The following is a 20,692-nucleotide window of genomic DNA, read 5'->3' as shown; positions in this document are numbered from 1 at the left end:
CCATTGCACGGGCACGCGCACGCCGCGGCCTCGAGCACGCCGCCGCTCTCGTCGCAGTAAACGCGGCCGCTCCGGTTGGCCTTGGGGGCGGGGCTGTAGAGGAACTTGCCAAAGCCGCAGAGGTAAGTGGTCGAGGGCTCAGGGACCCTCGGGAGCTTGGTGGAAAGGGAGTTGATCCCTGGGATCCTACCTGCAGGGGCTAGTAAAATGGAGAAAGTAGGTGGAGAAACAGGAGCCTGCCGCAGAGGGCGTGTAAGAGGAAATTTCCTCAGGCCGCACCTGACTAGTGCGCATGCGGACCGAAGGTTGGCGCCTGCGCAGTGGGGCGGCGCCGATGTCGCCTCCTGGGGACCGGGGTCGGGGGCTGAACCGCTGGCATTCTGACCCCTCCGCTCTTCTGCCCCTTTCTTTCCCCCCGACCTGTTTTTAGCTGCAGCATCTTTTTGAATGGTAATCCAGCTCTTTGGAATGACTTCTTGATGATGGAGTTTAATGATTGCTTGTAATAATTTGCCATTGTACCAGGGTACTTCCTTCAGCGTCTTTTTGATACGGAGACTTTTTCAAAAGGAAGGATTCTTTTTAAGAACATAAGCTTGTATCTGCTAGGAAGGAAAGTAGTTTATGAATACGAGGTCATCCCTATCATACATGAAGTAAATGTGTTGATCATCTTATCACTGTGAACACAACCATGCTGTGTCCCCCAAATAGCATTGCTCTCCTATAAGAATCTCTACTGCCAATAGTTCTGACTTCCTTGATAGGGTCAAATACTTCATCATCAGTATTTAAACATTCAAAAAAATTTTACTGAGCACCTACCTTAGGCTTGGCAGCCTAATGGGAGAAACAGTTGTGTAAATAGATCCGCAGAATAAGGAAGAAAAAGAAAACGGTAATGGACCAACCCTCATGACACCAAGCTTCTTTATCCCCTGCATAACCTTTGCTGAGCTGCTAGCTCTGTGTTCTGTTATTTGTTCATCATTCATTCAGGAAACATTGATCCAGGTTCTGTGCTAGGCTTTGAGGGTAGAAAGACAACTCTTTCCCCTTTTCCTAAGAAAGGGGTTCTTCCTAAGATCTTGAACCTTAAAGTGAAAGTGTGGAGTGCATTTTCCCTCTTCCTGAGCAGGCCCTTTCTCCTCTAGGGTTCATTTGACATTGACACTCTATGTCAAATAGAAAGAATTAGGACTTTTCCCATGAGTAAGTGTGTTGAAACATAAGTATGAAAAACTGGGATCTGCAGAGGAAAAAAAAGATTCAGGAGTAAATATCCATCAGTGATTTTGGATAGCTAATATTAAGTATTTACTGTCCCTATAACTGTTCCAAATGCTTTAGTTATATTAACCTTCCTGACACCTCTGGTGTAGGTACTATCATTATCCCCATTTTAGAGACGAGGCAACTGAGAAGCAGAGAGGTTAAGTGATTTGTCCAAAGTCATACAGCAAGTTAAGTAAAAAAACCAGGACATGAACCTAGGCCAAGAGGCTTCAGAGTCTGAGCCCTTAACCAGTATGCTATTTTACCTCTCACATAGCACATGACCTGCCAATAAAGCCATTGCTTAAAAAATGGCACGGCAGATAAGCTTAAAGTCCCTACACCTCAGTTTTGTTTTGTCATCTGTAAAATGGGGGAATCGGATTAGATGACCTTTAAGGAATCTTGTGATTCCTGTGAAATGTTTAACTCATTTAGCAAACATTTATTTAAATCAGCAGCTACTTAGTATAGGCCAAGCATAATGTTTGGTTCTGGTGATCAGAATGCCTGCCTTCATAGAGAAGTTACAAACTAGTGTTTATTGTTGGTTTCACTTTAACTCCTGTTACCACCTGCTGGTAGCATGCAAAATTTAACCTAAATCTTTAAAGCTAGAAATTACTTAGGTGTATCTTTCCACCTCAGCAGAAAACTGCTTATTTATGTTAAAGTTAGTGCTAATTCTGCACTCCACTTTTCAACCCTCGCTGTTTTGTGTATTTTTTTTTATATCTTCTAATTCCTGTACCTTTTTTTAAAATAAATTTATTTATTTTATTTTTGGCTGTGCTGGGTCTTCGTTGCTGCACGCAGGCTTTCTCTAGTCGCGTTGAGTGGGCTTCTCACCACGGTGGCTTCTCTTGTTGCGGAGCATGGACTCTAGGCACGTGGGCTCAGTAGCTGTGGCTCAAGGGCTCTAGAGTGCAGGCTCAGTAGTTGTGGCACATGGGCTTACTTACTCCATGGCATGTGGTATCTTCCAGGACCAGGGTTCAAACACATGTCCCCTGCATTGGAAGGTGGATTCTTAACCACTGTGCCACCAGGGAAGCCCTGTTTTTTGTATTGAATGATAGTAGTTCTGAGTTTGCAGGAAGACTACAGTATTCTTTTTAGAAAACATAAACTTTTTAGAATCTTTTGTAAATGTGTAGTATAAGCTTCTGTTTTGAACTTTTTTAAGGAGTTGTGTATTCGGTACAGATTTTTCTCATTTACATTTTGACTTTTTGATTTTTTGATGTGACATAATATCAAACACTCACCATTCCTCTAATTCCTAACAGGCCTTGAATTCTAAGATCATTCCTGAACTATTAATATTTTGTTCCAGTTTTGGGCCGCCACCAAGTGATCAATTTGGGTATTACATTTGAATGAAAAAGTGGGGTTTTTTTGTTTTTTAGGTTTTTTTTAAATGAAAGGGCCAATATGTATTTCCTAACCAATTCCCCTTCCTTGGGAACAGAACACACTGTTATTCTGGAATTTTATTTGGAAAATTTTATAAGTGAATTTCTTGGTGTGGTTGGGTCAGGATGTGTCCAAGACAAACTATCCTATGAGGCATGGTTGTTTTATCCTCATATAATTCATTTCCTCAGTTAAATTGCTACCTTGGCACTGCCGTATCACCACTTCATAACCCATAAATCACCCACAGTCAATCCCAAGTGACAAAAACAGTTTGCTAATGGTAGGAAGTAGTGTTTCGAGTAGAAAACCTAAGAATAAACATATTTTCACTTAAAATCCTGAGTGACATTTTGGCCTGAGGCATCAGTAAAAGATCGTGGAGTACAGAGGGTAGAAAAAATTGGAGCTAATTCTTGACTAAACTGTATGTTGGCTTTTATGGCAGCTAGAATGAAATGTTGTCAATCTCACTTCCATAAACTTGCCAATTGCTGTTTTTCTTTCTCTGTAGTGAAGTGAGAATTCTACTAGAGAGGAGATGGCTGCCTCTTCATCATCCTCCTCAGCCGGTGGGGTCAGTGGAAGTTCTGTCACTGGATCTGGTTTCAGTGTCTCAGACCTTGCCCCACCACGGAAAGCCCTTTTCACCTACCCCAAAGGAGCTGGAGAGATGTTAGAAGGTGATCTCATGCTGCTTTTTGCTGAATAATTGGATTCAGACCTGCTATGAATATTAATTGTAAAGAAGCTATTAAGTGGATTAGAGACAAGTTTGCCCTGATTTCAGCTCCACATTTCATTTCTTGTCCCCATTTCAAAATAATATCTTTAAAACATAAATCTTTCTCTAAAATCAGAATTTTGGAGCTGAAAAAGACTTTGGAAATCAAGGAGGTCATCTAGTTATTTAGACCCAGAAAAGATAAAGTAATTTGACCATGTGAAAGGACAAAATCAGCACTGGAACGAGGAATTCTGTTGACCTCCTGCTCCAGTGTGCTTTATCTTGGCACCAGTCTGCTTCCCTATGGTTGGTAGGTTTGATATATTTTTTTCTAATATAATTCATCGACAGATAGATTAAGAGATCCTGAGAGGAAATAAAAACCAATTTACTACTCTTGTATGTGAAGATGACTCTCCTGGCCCTGGCCCAGGCCCATTGCAGGGCAGTGCTGTGCGGTTTTTCTAGCACTGGAGCTGGATTTGCATCAAATCATCCCCCATCTTATTCAGCACACATTTGCAAACTGGCTGGCCAAGATCGGGGCACAGGCTGTAAGCATGAAACAGCATTGGTTCCTAGAATTTATCAGATTCATGTCATTTTAGGATCTGGACCAATAAATTCTTAATAGGGAGCATAAAAATCACCAGAAGAGCTTATTTAAAGTATACCTTTCTTGGGCTTCCCTGGTGGCGCAGTGGTTGAGACTCTGCCTGCCAATGCAGGGGACACGGGTTCGAGCCCTGGCCTGGGAAGATCCCACATGCCGCGGAGCAGCTAGGCCCATGAGCCACAACTACTGAGCCTGCGCTCCGCAACAAGAGAGGCCGCGATAGTGAGTGGCCCCCGCGGGCTTCCATGTTGGTGCAGTGGTTGAGAGTCCGCCTGCCGATGCAGGGCCGCTGGGCCTGCGCGTCCGGAGCCTGTGCTCCGCAACGGGAGAGGCCCCCAACAGTGAGAGGCCCGCGTACCACAAAAAAAAAAAAAAGAGTGGCCCCCGCTCGCCGCAACTAGAGAAAGCCCTCGCACAGAAACGAAGACCCAGCACAGTCAAAAATAAATAAATAAAATACTGAATACATAACTACTTTAAAAAAATAATAATAATAATAAAAAATAAAGTGTACCTTTCTGGCTTACCTTAGAGATTCCAAATCAGTGTAGGTTACAGCACAGGAATCTCCATTTTGACCAACATCCAGGGGATTCTCATGAAAATGGTCCTTAACTGTTAAACTATTCATCATACCTTTTGAAAAAAATTAGCAAAGAACCTATCAAGGATTCAAAACCTACTTGATTCTAGCACATCTGTGCTTAATTATATATTGATCTTTTTTGCTTTAAATATTGCAAATTTCAGTAAGTATATTTAAAAATCTGGAAATGTCTTGAGAAAGGTACAAACTGTAGTTAAGAGTCGGCTTTTTGGGGTAATCTTTATTCATTTATATCAGGTATAATAAAAAGCAGAGGTTTGGATTAAGCCAGGACAAACAGAAGAATCATTTGTGACAGGAAAACTTGGGAAGACTGGAACCATAAGGCTTTTTAGAATTGGTTCAAGTCATGATTAGTAGACAACTGAATACTCAAGCTAGCATCACTGAGTCTGGAGGTAGTGAATATTTGGTGCCTTGTTTACCATATTTGGCGCTAAAAATAAATTATGACTTCACTTATATGCAGCAGAGACCTGGTATTAAGGATGCTTCCCACAAAACAAACCAGAAGTTGGAGGAACTTAAATTGCTTAATGAGTTTTGTAGCAGCAGAAGAGGAATCATCATTTAACAATGGACCCTAAGATTGAAGTCATTTAAATTCTAGCTACAGGAGGAATTTAATACAGGAGGTACCTCCTTGGTCTCAAAGCTATCAGCATTCTTGGTCAGTGTACACCAGATTACTTGGAAACACTAAAGAAGAAAGGCTTCTAAAATTACTCTAAATGTTGATATTCTAACAAGTTATAGTTCTATCCACTTCTATTCCATCCCATTATGCTTCATGGGGGACTGTGTTGCCTTTCTATTGTAGAATGAATTTAAATTAAGTTTAAATTCACAGTGCACAGTTTTGATTCTCTTCCTCGGGTTTAAAGTTTCCCCTACATTTTAAAGCTGCTTACATTTAAGGACAGACTATGAAAACTTAGAGATGGTAGTCCTTGAACTATCCTGGTCAAATGAAGAATGTTAAATTGAAAAGAGTACCCTTAAATGTGAGTTAATAAGGATGCTAGTTTGGAAGCATCATCTACCATGTTTATAGGTGATACTATTATGCAAGTAATCTAACACACACGAACCTGACCATTTTTCTTACGGTAGTTTAATCGAATACAGGCAAAGCGTGTTTTGTTGGGCTTCGCAGAAACTGTGTTTTTTTTTTTTTTTTTTACAAATTGAAGATTTGTGGCAACCTTGCTTTGAACAAGTCTGTTGGCGCCATTTTTTCAACAGCACTTTGTGTCTCTGTGTCACATTTTGGTAATTCTCACAATATTTCAAACCCCCCATCAACAGAAAGATTACAATTCACTGAAGGCTCAATGATGGTTAGCATTTTTTAGCAATAAAGTATTTTTTAATTAAGGTACATACATTGTTTTTTTAGACATAATGCTATTGCACACTTAATAGACTACAGTATGGTATAAACATAACTTTTCTATGCAAGGGGAAACCAAAAAATTAGTGTGACTTGCCTTATTGCAGTTGTCTGGAATCGAGCCCACAATATCTCTGAGATATGCCTGTGTGAAAATAGAGAAGGAATAGTTGCCTCTTCAGAGTAAGGAACAAAAGCAATTAGGAATCAAGGTTGAATGCTGTCTATAATCTTAACAGGTTAATCTGATCTTGCGCCCTCCTAAGTCTAGGATAATAAACCCAAATAACCTTGTGAATTAACTTTTTTGTGTACCTGCTCTTTGATAACAGACATCTCACATAAGCAGTATACTGTACAGGACTTTTCAGCATTCCCCTGCCCTTGGCTAGGATTGTCCTCACCCAGTTATTAGTAAGCAAATTAGAGACTGCCTTCCAGCCCAAAAGTGGCTGAATTTTAGTAACATTGTAGGCCACTGAAGCATAAATTATCTGCCGTTGTCTATTTTCCTGCTGTGAGGTAATATTCTTTTAAATGAATTTGTTAGCATCCTATTTATTGGAGTTGGCAATGGTGTTAGATTTGGACAATTTACTGAACTTTTCACCATTTATAACCTTTACTTGTCCCTTAAGAGGAAAGCTGATGTATTGCTACTTGGTGTGTTACAAAGGGTTTGATTACAATTTCTAAATGGAAGACAGATTGCGCCAGGCTGACTCCTCTGGAGAAATTCCAGGCTTTAGATTGGTACAGATATCACATCTAATAGGATGTGGCTAAGAAGCAGTAGACTTTGTGGTTAACACAGAGCTGCAAATCAGCAAAAGTGTGTTCCGCAGACATATAGAGTGGAAAAGTGATATGCAGGTGCCTTTTTGAAAGATTAGCTTACATCCTTTTGCTTTGAAGTTCATTACCAAGGGAAATATGCAAATGTTATAATTTAAGCATTTATCCTAATAACACCTGTGATTAAATGTAAGTGGGAGGTAGCACTTGCAAGAGCTTCCAAACAAATCTTGGCCTGGTCCTAACAGCCAGAATCCCCGCTGCCTTGTGTGAGATCCTAAAGTTCAGGATCAAACCACCTGAGAAGTGAGCTCTAATTCTCTATGCTTTGCTCTTCCTAAAATAAAACAAATTATAATTTGATCCTTTAAGCAAGGGTATGAATGCTGGCATATTTACACAAAAGAGGCATAATAAGTTGCATCATTAGTGTCAAATGTTCACACAGTCCCTCTTCCCACAGTGGGATTCATAAGTTATTTTCTGGCCATTGCCCTTATCTAAAAAACTCAGTAATATCATTAGCTTACCTAGATCTTTAAACTGGACAGCCAGTATAATATTTAGTTAATGGAAAATAAAAATTTTTTGCTCAATTTAGATGATATGCTCACAAATGACTTACATTCAGCCAGAAGAATGGGGGTGGGAGGAGGGAATAGGATCATATCCCATGTAGCACAGTATTTAGAAAAGAGGTTGGGTTTAAGGAATAACACTCTCCCCAAAGTCTACATCACTATATGAAAGAAACTATATTTTGAAATATTATTCAATATGTATATATCAATGCATAATATATTTCCATACATATGTATGGAAATAATTATATATATTATTTTTGCATCAGTTTTGAAGATAATATTAGAAGCCCTCTTGGTTGTATATTCAAGCTATTTGGATACAGTATCTATAGTTTTTCTTATTTTTTTTTACCATGAGCTTCTGAAATAAGGTCTGCCTTGTGTGAAACTCAGCATGAAGCTAGGATGTGTTAGTCCTATCTCCTTGTCACTTAATACCTGGCTGACGCACCAACCCATGACTGATGAGTGAGTGCGTGACACCCAGTAGTGCTGGCATGAACTACCGCCTAAAAAAAGACAGCTGTGTCCCCTCCTTCCATTTGTTTTAGGATTTTTGCAATAAGATCTCTTCACCGAATGGTTTCAGCTACCCCTTTAAAAGTCACATTTTCCTACATGAGTTCTTTGCCTTTGGGGGTATGTTTTGCTGTATCAGCCCTTGCCTGACAAGGAAAAACATGAACTAGCTTATGTTTCACAGTCATCTTTCAAGTACTGGGGTGACTGAGTTAGCTACCTTTTTGTAGCCAGTTCTTGGCACCAGTACAATGCTAGGTTCTGAAGTTGTACCATACCCTTATGGCCATGCAAATTGCAGTGTTTTGATTCAGCTGGAAAATCAAGGTTACAGTTGGCGTTTACAGAATGAAGCTTCCCAGCAGTGTTTTGTGATGGCCATAGTGATGTAATTTGAAATATAAAATATCAACAATAGCTATTTTTCCTCAGCTTTACATTTTAGAATGAAAATGGTTAAGAGTTTTGGTGTACCTTTGTATTTTGAAAGCATGGGAGCCACATGGCCAAATGTGTCAGCTGTCAGTGTTTGCTTGACATACACAATAGGAGAACATTAAGAAATTGTCAGGTTAGGATGGGGGAAATGTTGACCAGGACATCAAACTGGGGTTTCTTGTTTTTGTTTTTTTAACACTATTTTTAAACTCTTTTAACAAGTGGAGGGACTATTTTAATATTCTAGGTATAGATGAAGTAGCTTTTCAACAGTGTTAATTCTAAGTGAAACAGAAGCCCTCTTTGTAAACACTTAAAACTAGACCCCGATTGTAAAAGCAGGGAAAAGAATGGACATGTTTACTAGGTTTATCAGGCACCATTAGATTAAAATGGATTAGAGCAGATTAAAACTTTTCCTCTTCTCTTTGTAGATGGCTCTGAGAGATTCCTCTGTGAATCCGTTTTCAGCTATCAAGTGGCATCTACGCTTAAACAGGTGAAACATGGTAAGCACATGAGTGTTGTGTACTTAACTATGAGAATAAATTTATTGGGGGGTGGGAGAGGGGGACTTAGAAAGGTCAGAGTGCTCTGTAACAAAAACTCAGCAAGGCTATTTAAGTGGACTTTCCAAATTACCTGCAGACAAGAACATTCTACGGTCTTAATCCAGACATAATGTCCACATTGAGGCTTAAAGTTGAAGTCAAAGGGGTTAGTTTTCTAGGGGAGTTAATGCTTCCTACTCCGCTTGTATTGCTTTTTCCTCTCCTTTCTGAAACCTTCTTTTACTGTTGTCCTCCATTGGTTACCATCATTATCTGCATCTTCGGGTATGTAATACCTCTTGGTCTAACTGGACTCTTAAGATCCTGGTAGCACCTTTTCTATTCCATCATCCCTCACCAGGTCTTCATTTATGCATCAGGGAACTCTGTTCACCCACCAGACCAGACCATTTCTCCATAGAGAGCATAATGTTGGGGGTGGGGGGGAAGCTGCAATTGCCTGTAACCCTAGGTTTTTAGTATACAAATCACAAATTTAGTACACAAATGGAATGGAGGATAAGTACTACTTTTTTTCCCTTTTTTTTAAGATTAAGTCTTCTGACCAACATAGGGTAAGACCCCATTACTAGAATCTTGAGGGGGAAATCCTTTTAGAAATTATTTTTAAATCAGCCATCATGTTGGTGGTTGATATATCATCTCCTTGATTCTTTACAGATCAGCAAGTTGCTCGGATGGAAAAACTAGCTGGTCTGGTAGAAGAGCTGGAGGCAGATGAGTGGCGATTTAAACCCATCGAGCAGCTGCTGGGGTTCACACCCTCTTCAAGTTGACCTTGCCTGGACAGTCACCTCTGGGGCACAGCAAGTGCAGGTGCAGTGAGGAAATTTTCTTACAGCTTACATAGCCATCCAGAGATTCACAGCTCCATCACTGAATTGTTAATTCACATCCATACTTGGTTTCTCTGTATCCAACCACAAGCAACAAATACTTAAATGTGTGATCTTACAAGGAAATTTTTTGTTTATTTGTTTAAAAAAGTATTGAGAATCAGATTTAGGCAACTGGCATCACAGAACCAGGAGGTCTGGGTTTAAGAGAGATTAATAAAACTTCACAAGCCAGGACACATGCCAGAATTGGCCAACAGAATGGCATCCCTCCTGTCAATTCATGCAGTTCCTAGAATCCTCACCAGTCAAGTCCGAGGTCAGGATCTGGAGTTATAAAATACAGCATTTCTTTTTTTTTTTTTTTTTTTTTTTTTTTTTTTTGCGGTATGCGGGCCTCTCACTGTTGTGGCCTCTCCCATTGCGCCGGACGCGCAGGCTCAGCGGCCATGGCTCACAGGCCCAGCCGTTCCGCAGCATGTGGGATCTTCCCGGACCGGGGCACAAACCCGTGTCCCCTGCATCAGCAGGCGGACTCCCAACCACTGCGCCACCAGGGAAGCCCAAAAAATACAGTGTTTCTGACCTAAAACCGTTCTTTTTGCAGATGAATGTGATTTCAACTCAGGACCTGTCCAAATTAGGAATTTTTTAATGTTTGGGATTTTTTTTCTATTTTTAGACATCTAATTCTATAGATTCTATCTTTTTCCAACCTCTAGGCATGCCAAATGCTGGCAAAAATAATTGCTTTTTTTTTTTTGTGGTACGCGGGCCTCTCCCGTTGTGGAGCACAGGCTCCAGACGCGCAGGCCCAAGCATCCATGGCTCACGGGCCCAGCCGCTCCACGGCATATGGGATCCTCCCGGACTGGGGCACAAACCCACGTCCCCTGCATTAGCAGGCAGACTCTTAACCACTGCACCACCAGGGAAGCCCAAAGAATTGCTTTTTGAATGTTGAAGTTCTGGTAAAAATAAAGCAGTGAGCAAAATCCTTTTAAACACAGAAATCCTGAGTTCATCTTGTTGGTGGGCTCAGGCAATTCTGTAGCAAATAAATCCTTTGAAAGAGCTCCAGATTGGTTTCTTTATCCTTTCAAAGCCTCAGGGATTTGGGATAGGGGAAAGAGGTCAAATTACTTTTTATAAGAAGGGAATGTAAAAACCATTTCTCCTAAGTAAATGGTAGATTTGCTTTCTCTCAGGGATATTTGTCTTTTTCGAAGTATATGAATTTATCATCAATATCTGAGTAGGTTTTTTACCATGAAAAGGAAAAACCTGGAAAGCTAAGAGGTGTCTTTTGTTTTCCCTCATGGGACCCCAGGGTCCACACTGCACAGTTAGGAGAATCATTTATTAAATTGTATGCAAATTTTGCCTCAGACAGCATTTGCCTTTCTCCTCATTAATAACTTGTACCTGACCTGCTTAGAGTTGGTTAATTATGAATAAATAAGATTCCAGTAGCAATTGGCCTTAATCTCAGGAGTTCAGAATGTTTTAACACATAGTATATAACAGGCAGGTGGTGACCTCATTGCGTCGAAAAGGAATCTGAGCACAGGGAAGTTAAAGACCTGCTCGTGGCCACGTAGCCCAGACAGAAGAAAATCTTGGCACTTGGAATAGATTGCAGTTGATTGACAATTCAGCCCACTAACCTTGTCTCTGAAGCACATCAGAACACAAAAATTACCAGTCCTCAAACTCACCTATTTCCATATTAATACTTCTTAACCTAAACTAGTTCCATATTTGAAAGCCATTGAGTTTCCTAACATTGTCCTTTTTGGCATCAACCATCTTTATGATTACCAAAGGAAAAATTTTAAATACGTAGTCTGCAATAAACCTTTAAATCATATTTTCAGTGACAGTTCAGAAGCAATCAGTAACTTTCTCTTATTTGATTTATGTAACTGTACAGCACAGACACTGTATTACCTCATCGTTACCCTTTGGTATTTGAACTTACAGAATTTTTTTCTCGGGCTTCCCTGGTGGCGCAGTGGTTAAGAATCCGCCTGCCAATGCAGGGGACACGGGTTCAAGCCCTGGTCCGGGAAGATCCCACATGCCGTGGAGCAACTAAGCCCGTGTGCCACAACTACTGAGCCCACGCGCCACATCTACTGAAGCCTGCGCACTCTAGAGCCTGTGCTCTGCAACAACAGAAGCTACCACAGTGAGAAGCCTGCGCACCACAATGAAGAGTAGCCCCTGCTCACGGCAACTAGAGAAAGCCTGTGCACAGCAACGAAGACCCAACACAGCCAAAACTAATAAATAAACAAAAATAATAAAATAAATAAATAAATACATTTATATTGTTTAGGGATTTTATAGCTTCATAGCTTTCCTTAATTTCTCCCAGATATACAATTACATTAGCATAGTTCATTAAAAAAAAAAAGAATTGTTTTCTCTTTAAGTTGGACATTTCCTTTTATGACCTTAGAAATTGAAGAGATCCTAGAGTTGAGCAGAAATACTTTCTGAAGCACCTTTCCCAGTGAAGATTCAGCTTCTACTTGAGTGCTGCCAGGAATGAGACCCTCACTATTTGAGGATGGCCCCTCCCTCTCTGCACCTTTCTGTTGGTCATTATGTCTCATCCACAACTCCTATTGCCATGTTTTGGGCTTGAAAATGGACCTGTTGTTGCTCATCTTTCATCCCCTCTGCACTCATTATGTGCCAGCCACTCACAGGCATTAATCATAATCCTTTCAGTAATGCTGTAAGATGTGTAACACCTCCTAATACAGAAGAGGAACTTGAAGCACAAAGCAGGCATTACTACATGCTAAGGCTGCATAGCTAAGTAAATGGCCAAGTCTGGATTTGAACTCAAAGTCTGCCAGACTCCAAAGCTAAGATTATTTTAGTTGAATCATGTGGCATCCCATTGAGCCCAACCCAGGGCCTCGTACAAAGGAAAATCCTAAAACCTTCTTTTTTCTTTTTAATGATAAAATGAATTAACTACCTGGAGGAAATAAGCCTTGCCACTACCCTCCCTTCTTCCAGTGCTTGTTGATAAAGAGTCTTAAGTACAATGAAGGCCTCTTTCTTTAAGAACTGATAGGAATTAGGGGCTTCCCTGGTGGCACAGAACCCACCTGCCAATGCAGGGGACACGGGTTCGAGCCCTGGTCCGGGAAGATCCCACATGCTGCAGAGCAACTAAGCCCATGTGCCAAAACTACTGAGCCTGCCCTCTAGAGCCCGCGCGCCACAACTACTGAAGCCCATGCACCTAGAGCCCGTGCTCTGCAACAGGAGAAGCCACTGCAATGAGAAGCCTGCACACCACAACAAAGAGTAGCCCCCGCTCACCGCAACTAGAGAAAGCCTGCACGCAGCAACGAAGACAAAACACAGCCAAAAATAAAAATAAATAAATTTATTTTAAAAAAAACAGATAGGAATTAGCTATATGTTAGTATCTACCTAACCTTTTAAGATTCAGTATGATGAAATGTAGTTAGATGCTTAAGGGGTACCTACCCAAGTGAGCAAGGAGGAAGGCAAGAGGGCTGATGGCAGCTAACGACCAGGACTGCACAGACAGCCATCCTAAGAGAACGGATGGTAACGGTGCCTCAGTGCACAAAACACTTTGCAGCTTCTAAAGCATTTTCATATATGTCGTGTCTTTAGTCCCTCATCAACGCTGTGAGATAAATGAGGCAGGTAGTTTACAGTTGAAGAAACCAGTACAGAGAAGGTAAGGTACCAAGATTATTATCCAAATTATAGTTAATAATATAGGCCTTTCAAATCTTTGTCTCTGTGCCTTCTAGTTCATCATATACTAGAAAATCTGAAGGTAGAACTTGCTGTTAATAAAGAATTGTTCATGTTGGTTTGATACATAATTCCATATAAGTGTTTTGTCTCATGGTAATGATACATAAATAGTAAACTTAAATAAAGCTGGTTTGGGGACTTCCCTGGTTGGTCCAGTGGTTAAGACTCCACGCTCCCAATGTAGGGGCCCCGGGTTCGATCCCTGGTCAGGGAACTAGATCCTGCATGCTGCAACTCCAGATCCCGCATGCCACAACTAAGACCCAGCACAGCCAAATAAATAAATAAATATTTTTTAAAAAATAAATAAATCTGGCTTTACTTTTATGTAGTCAAAAATCTTACTTTCTGACTTTATCCAGGATCAGCATTAAAGTCCTCAGTTTTCACTGATAAGCTTTAATGTGTTAGTTATCAGTGCCATCGCATGGCTGATACTGACCTGGAATGACAGTGGTCTGGAACTCTAAATCACGTTCCTGACCCTGGGACCTCTCTGCTCTGTCCATTTGCTTGCAGCCTGTGGCTTCCCTTCCCCCAAATGGTTGGGAGGCTTTGAATCTCTTGTTCCCCATCAGAACACCAGACACTGAAGTGGTAGAAACTTTGGACCTTAAGGCCAAACCAAAGGTAGAAGAAAGGAGATAGGACCAGGGGATGCCTATCATCCACAACAAAGAGGAGGAACCTGCCCAAGGATGTGGTTCCCTTTCAGGCAAACCCAAGAGATACTACACTTGGAGGAGAAGGCCATTCTGCCTCTCCCTCTCCTTTTGCCAAAGCACCTAACTTTGCCTAAAATACCTTGCCTGGCCTCCTTGTAATTGCCCAAAGTTCCAACCAAGACAGATCCTTTCCACAAAAGAGAAAAGGCTTAACTGACAGATACATGGGAAAGTTTTGGGTTGCAGGCAGAGTACAGATGATACCAGATCTTCTCCTGTTTCCCAGAGCTGAGTTTGGGATGGAGATGGCACCAAGGGTGGAGAAGAGTGGGAGAAGGAGGCGGGAGCAGGATGCTTCGCCACCAGCCTGCCTTGTTAATTTGCATCTGGTCAAAGAGGGAGTCTGAGAATTTTAGAGCTGAATAGAACAGACCTTAGAGATCATCTAGTTCATCCCCCTGGTTGACAAATAGGACGTTGGGACCCTGTCTGTGTCATTCATTGCTGTATATTCAGTACCTAGAACACTACCTGGCACATAGTAGGTGTGCTACAGGTATTTACTGAGTGAATGAATTTGTTGCATGTTTACCCTGTTTTAGAAGCTGTGCTAGCTACTTACAGTGCAGCATCCAGAGTGGAGAAAAGCCTAACGTAATTGAGATAGGTGGTGGGCAGAGCCAAGACAATAAGCCAGAGCTCAGCCCAGAGTTCTCTATAATGCTCTACTGACAAGTGGAAGCTGTGGAACAAACGGAAACTGTGTCCAAAACAGCCATGGTAGGAGCCTGGGCAAATGATGCTGGTGGCCCGCTGCCCTTCTCATAGGCTCCTGCACATGGGCCCAATGGTAGTCCCACATGTCAGCATCCATGAGCTGGTCTCCACCTCTCCAGATACCTTAATTTCTGCAGCCTGTCAAGTCGCCCTAGAGAAGCTGTTTATCCAGAATCCGCTTACTTCATTTTTATAATACAAGCTCTTTAGGGAAGGTAATGAAACAATATAGTTTGTTACCAGCAACAACAGAGAGGATGTTTCTTTCCAAACGTCTTTTACTCATTTCACAGACATTTCTTGAGCACTTACTATGTGTTTAGCATCTGCTAATGCTGAGGATATGCTGTCAAACAAAACACAGTCATCAGCCTCAAGTTTATAAATATATTAAGAAAGAGAAAAGAGCAATTTTCAGTGTAAAAAACTGTCTGATAACAGAAAGCAGAAATGCTGTAAAATCAGAGACAGCTAATGCAGCTGAGCAGGGGTCAGAGAAGACTTCCTAGGAGGATGGTGTTTAGGCTGAGACCTGAAGAACAAGTAGGTGGGGTGGGAAGGAAAGACTTTCTAGATGGAAGGAACAAAATATGCAAAGGCTCAAGAGTGAGGAAGGACATCGTGCTTCTGTGGGGCTGCAGGTGCTTTGTTATGGCTAATTCATAGAGTATAAGGACAAGATGATAGATTTTATCTGAGAGTTACTCAAGAAGTAGCATATATGGGACTTGGTGACTGGTCAAACTTGGAGAACTCAGGGAGGACACCCGGGTTTCTTGTGTCAGTAGCTGACGGACTGGATTCTATTCACTGAGACAGGAGTACAGGGAGAGAGGCAGGCTCAAGGAGATGTCCAGCAGGCAGGTGACTCTCTGGTCTACATATAGTTCAGGAGAGTGAGCTGGGCTAGAGTTAGATTTGGGACTCACCCACCTAGAGACATGCAACCAAAGGTGGGCATGGATGGTATTGCCCAGGGAGAGAGCCCACAGAGTAAGAAGAGAATTGGAACCCTGGCATCTAAGGCAGCGGTCCCCAACCTTTTTGGCACCAAGGACCGGTTTCGTGGAAGACAGTTTTTCCACGGATGGTGGGGGGCGATGGTTCAGGCGGTAATGCGAGTGACAGGGAGCAGCAGATGAAGCTTCGCTTGTTCGCCCGCCGCTCATCTCCTGCTGTTGTCCTAACAGGCCACGGACCGGTACGGTGGCCCAGGGGTTGGGGACCCCTGATCTAAGGGACAGGAAGAGGAGGGGGAGGAGCCCAGGAAAGCAACTGGCAGGAAGTAACCAGAGACAGCCAGAAAATGAGGAATGTGGTATCAGGGAAACCAGGAGAAAGGATGTTTTAAGAAGGAGGCTGCTGGACTTCCCTGGTGGCGCAGTAGTTAAGAATCTGCCTGCCAGTGCAAGGGACACGGGTTCGGGCCCGGGTCCGGGAAGATCCCACATGCCGTGGAGCAGCTAAGCCCGTACGCCACAACCACTGAGCCTGCGCTCTGGAGCCCGCGAGCCACAACTACTGAAGCCCGCGCGCCTAGAGCTTGTGCTCCACGACAGGAGAGGCCACTGCAATAAGCGGCCTATGTATGCACCGCAGCAAGGAATGGCCCCCACTTGCTGCAACTGGAGAAGGCCCGCGTGCAGCAACGAGGACCTGATGCGGCCATAAATAAATAAATAAACAAATAAGTAAATAAATAAATAAAATTATTTAAAAAAAAAAAAAAAAGAAGGAGCCTGCTGCAAATACCAGTATCTGGTATAGCCAAGCAATGAGCTGACAGGGGTGGAGAAGGCCTTGGGATTTTACCTAGGAACTTGTTGGTGACCTTGTCTCAAGAGCAGCCACCTTTGTGGTACAGCGGGGGCAGAGCCAGACTGCTGTGGCTGGGAGGGTGAGTGGAAGGTGAAAATACGGGGCCAAATCTAGGCAACATCTTTAAGAAGTTCAGTGGGAAGCAGAGGCAAAAATGGGGGACAAAGAGGGTGATGGTTAAAGGAGGACGCATAGTCAAGACGTTTGTTCTGGGGATAGGTCAAAGAGAAAGAGGGCATGATTGAGGGTGTAAGGTCCCTGAGGAAGTGGAAGGGATGGGAGCCAGAGCCCAGCTGGAGTGATTACCCTTAGAGAGAGGGAGGGTAAAAGGATAGTGCTGATGCGGGTAAATGCGTAGGTGAGGTGGCAGGAAGGTAAGGGAGTTCCCATCAGATGGCTTCTGTGTTCTCTGTGATGGAGGAGGCAAATTGGTGTATGGCCTGCGGCAGGAGCAGGACAAAGCAGGAGCAGTGGGCTTGGGAATGGTCCCTGTGAAGAATGGGAGGGAGCTGACCAGGGTCAGAGGATTGCCAAGCACATTCAGGGGCCATTTCCAGTCTGAGTCCCTGAATTTGCAGTGGCACCAATTGTTGGGGGAGTATACCAGCAACTCCGGGCAGCCTGGCAGTAGGAATGGAAAAAATGAGTAGTTGGTGGTTACAGTCTTACACGGTAAGGGCAAGGGGGTAAGCAAATTGTTGGTCTAGGGCTAGCAAGGGAAGGAAGTGAAAACAAGAAGAGTTTACAAGAGAGAAATTATTAGAAGGGTCAGACATTTCTTGAGGGCCTACTATGTCTCTGGTAATATGTAGTCAATAGAAGTACAAAGATGGAGCAATAGTTCCCAAACCTAGCTGTGCCTCAGAACCAAGCTTAATAAAAATACTCCCTGGCTTCATTCCTGGGGTCCAGTAGGTCTATGGCTGGGGGTCTCGTGTGACCCTCCTGCAGCCAGTTTTGGAAACCACTTGGACCAATGAAAAAGCAGACAAGTAAACACATATGGAATCTATACAGCACCATAACTCCATGACTCTGGTCTATATGGGGTGCTGTGGAAGCCAAGAAGTCTTGGAGGTGGGAAAGAAGGGGAGATAACAAGGAAACTTTCCTAGAGAAGGTGAGCCTGGGCCTGAACATGCCTGTTCAATTGGGGTTAGAGGGGAATAAGCCAGAGAACCATTCCAAGTACAGGGAACAGCACGTGCATAGGCAGGGCCGCACTCATGGAACTCCAAGTCATTTGGTGTGGCTGAAGCTGAGCATGTAAACAGGGGAGGGGTGCGACCTCTCAGAAGAAGGAAGCAAGAACCAGATTGTTTTGAGCCTCATTCACCGTGCTCTACTTTCCATCAAAAGAGCATTTCTCTGACACGGACAGGGTACACCTGAGAAAAAGGCCAACAATCCTGACTTTTACAATAAGTAACTTAGGAAGCAGGCTCCTCAAGACCTGGAAGGGTTAGACCCTTAGGCTGGTATAACGCATCAGAGGTGATCTTTACAGACCACTAGGCAGTACTGTTCACAGTATTTTTGCTCTGGCTGGAAAGTAAATATTTACAGATTTGTATTTATTTACTTATTTTTAGGGAAAGGCAGATGTTCTAAGCTCAGAATTATTGAAGGAGCCTCCCTTCTGGGCTCTGAGCCAAACCAGGATAAGAGGCAGCTTGAAGGGATCAAATATAAAGTATATGGACATTGCGGAGAGATGTTTTTCCCCCCAAATGGTTTCTCCTCCTTCCTTCCCTGGCCCCGAAGGCCTGAAGTAAAATCCCACACCCTCTCTCCCCCTCCTTGTTCTCAGAAGTCTCCAGGCATATATTTGAAGATAAACCACACAAGCATGGGCATTTCATCTGTTTAGCAAACCCAAAGGTCATGTTTGCGGGCTGTTGAAGTCAGACTCTACCCACGTAACTTTCTGCAGTCTCCAAAATATAGTAAATCTGGAATCTTCTGTGAAGTCAGGGCAACTTAGCTCTCCAACATAGTGCCTAGAGGACAACTTAGGACTTTCTATCCTGGACCAGTGTCACTGCGCAGAGAAGACTCAGGCTCATTCTGTGATCCTGCTTCAATGCTCAAGGCTACAGTGCTTTTTGAAAGCACTCCTGATCATGAAAAGGAAAATCAGACTCTCAGCCAGCCTGAGATTGCAGCTGGAGGACCAGGTGCTATGGCCTCCAGAGACCTATGGACTTAGGAGCCAGGAAGAAAGCAGGACATCATCCCCATGCCATCTCTCAGTACAGTGGAGTATTCATTCCGAGAGCTAGAAAAGAAGCAGAAGGGGGGATGGAGGACCAGGGAGGAGGGCCGCGCCTTGTTGTCTGGGAGCATAAGCTCTGGCTGCGCCTGTAGTTAAGCCTTATCCACTATGCTGCAGCCAAGGGGCATCCTTATTAGGCAAATAGAAAAGCAGGGCCTTAACCTCAGAGTTCTGCAGCTCTTCATGACCCCGGGGATCACTGAGTCCAAGGACAGAGAAACCATCTCCCATTCTGAGCCTCTGCAGTCTCTTTTGAGTCCTGCTGGCTTTGTGGCCAAAATGAACTTTCCATGAAAAAGAGTTAGGCTCCTGGAAGGTGCCAATTTAATACTCTTCAATTTAAAGGCTGCCAAGGGGGATGGGAAAGGCTTCAGTAATGAAGGCATGAGTGACCATGAGGGCCTGGGCTCAGCACCCACACCTCTCATTTTGGCGCAATAGCTCTCAGGGTAGGTACAAGTCATACCCAGGCACTGGGGACTCATCATGGTTAATATATACTGAAGAGTAACTATATGTGGGGCATTGTGCTAAGTACTTCACACACATGGTGTCATTTACTCACTGGGAGAGGGCAACAGAAAGGCCATGTGGGGCAGAAGAAACCACCAAGGAATGGCAGGAAAGAATCCCATAGACTAAGAGCTGAAGGGCCTTAGCAACTGTATTCATTTGAGCTAGGGCTGCCATAAGAGCCTACTAGGGCGGCCATAACAAAGTACACAGACTGAGCAGCTTAAACAGAAACTTAATAGTCTCACAGTTCTGAGGTCTAGAAGTCCAAGATCAAGATGCCACCGTGGTTGGTTCCTGCTGGAGGCTGTGCAGGAAGGGATCTGTTCCAGGCCTCTCTCCTTGGCTTGTAGATGACCATCTTCTCCCAATGTCTCTTTACATCATCATCACTCTATGCATGTATCTGTGTCCAAATTTCCCCTTTTTATAAAGATACCAGTCATATTAGATTAGGGTTCACCCTACTGAACCTCACTTTAACTCAACTACCTCTATTGAGTTCTATCCCCAAATAAGATCACATTCTAAGGTACCGAAGTTAAGACTTCAACATGTAAATTTTGAGGAGGGACACAATTCCACCTGTAACAGCAATGATGTCTAACCAAATCCTCTACTTTTATAAATGAGGGTATTGAAGCCTTGAGTAGGAAAGTGACTTGCACAGGGTCACACAGCAAATTGGAAAAACTAAGACTAGAACCCAGGTCTTTGGGGGCTGCAAGTTTTGTGCAGATTTCCCTGGAGTAGCCGCACTGCCAGCTTTGGGAAGCTCCTTCTCCAAGAAAGGAATCCCTGAGCTTGGATAAGTATGGGAAGCACCCAGTCGAATCTCTTTATAGGCATGGGGTGAGGACACACTAAAACTCTCTTACAAACCAATATTTGGGAAAACACTCTGAAATGCCAGAGTGGAAGGAGCCCTATTAAAAGAGCTTAATATAAGCACTGGGGTTTATTTTCAATGGCCAGGCCCTTCATTAAGGAGGCAGATATGTGGTGTGTTATAAAAGAAGAGCTTTGCTCCTTACTTGTAGCCCCCAG

The 20,692-nt window shown here is 43.0% G+C and overlaps 2 protein-coding genes across 6 annotated transcripts in view; one reads left to right on the top strand and one right to left on the bottom strand.

Annotated features, from left to right (window-relative positions):
* The window catches only part of ASCC1 (activating signal cointegrator 1 complex subunit 1), a 100,259-nt gene extending 98,745 nt beyond the window's left edge, over window positions 1-1,514 (bottom strand). For 3 of the 5 annotated variants that reach the window (XR_003437886.1, XM_027129949.1, XM_027129953.1), the window contains exon 1: window positions 2-110. Coding sequence is in view for 2 of the 5 variants with exons in the window: in XM_027129949.1 (XP_026985750.1) it covers window positions 2-4 (3 nt within the window). In the remaining 3 variants the exon portion in view is untranslated. Of the gene's footprint in view, window position 1; window positions 111-190; window positions 291-420 lie in introns of those variants that run through there. The other 2 variants (XM_027129951.1, XM_027129952.1) reach the window with 2 other exon arrangements.
* Window positions 18-9,913, top strand: ANAPC16 (anaphase promoting complex subunit 16). The gene is made up of 4 exons (XM_027129956.1): window positions 18-122; window positions 3,206-3,374; window positions 8,805-8,879; window positions 9,603-9,913. The coding sequence occupies exons 2-4, from the start codon at window positions 3,233-3,235 to the stop codon at window positions 9,716-9,718; spliced, it is 333 nt and encodes a 110-aa protein (XP_026985757.1). The 5' UTR covers window positions 18-122; window positions 3,206-3,232; the 3' UTR covers window positions 9,719-9,913.
* Window positions 9,914-20,692: the final 10,779 nt, after the last annotated feature.

This window comes from Aethalodelphis obliquidens, unplaced genomic scaffold (assembly GCF_003676395.1).
Source record: "Aethalodelphis obliquidens isolate GAN/ISIS:26980383/991018 unplaced genomic scaffold, ASM367639v1 scaffold37, whole genome shotgun sequence".
NCBI lineage: Eukaryota > Metazoa > Chordata > Mammalia > Artiodactyla > Delphinidae > Aethalodelphis > Aethalodelphis obliquidens.
Note: the sequence above shows the minus strand (reverse complement) of the source record. Positions and strands in the feature narration are given on the sequence as shown.

Bases quoted from the DNA above. Each gene is read 5' to 3' on its own strand.
- ANAPC16 (XM_027129956.1), top strand. From the start codon at position 3,233: ATGGCTGCCTCTTCATCATCCTCCTCAGCCGGTGGGGTCAGTGGAAGT. The intron at 3,375-8,804 runs GTGATCTCATGC...TTCTCTTTGTAG, and splicing joins AGCTGGAGAGATGTTAGAAG to ATGGCTCTGAGAGATTCCTC. The intron at 8,880-9,602 runs GTAAGCACATGA...GATTCTTTACAG, and splicing joins GCTTAAACAGGTGAAACATG to ATCAGCAAGTTGCTCGGATG.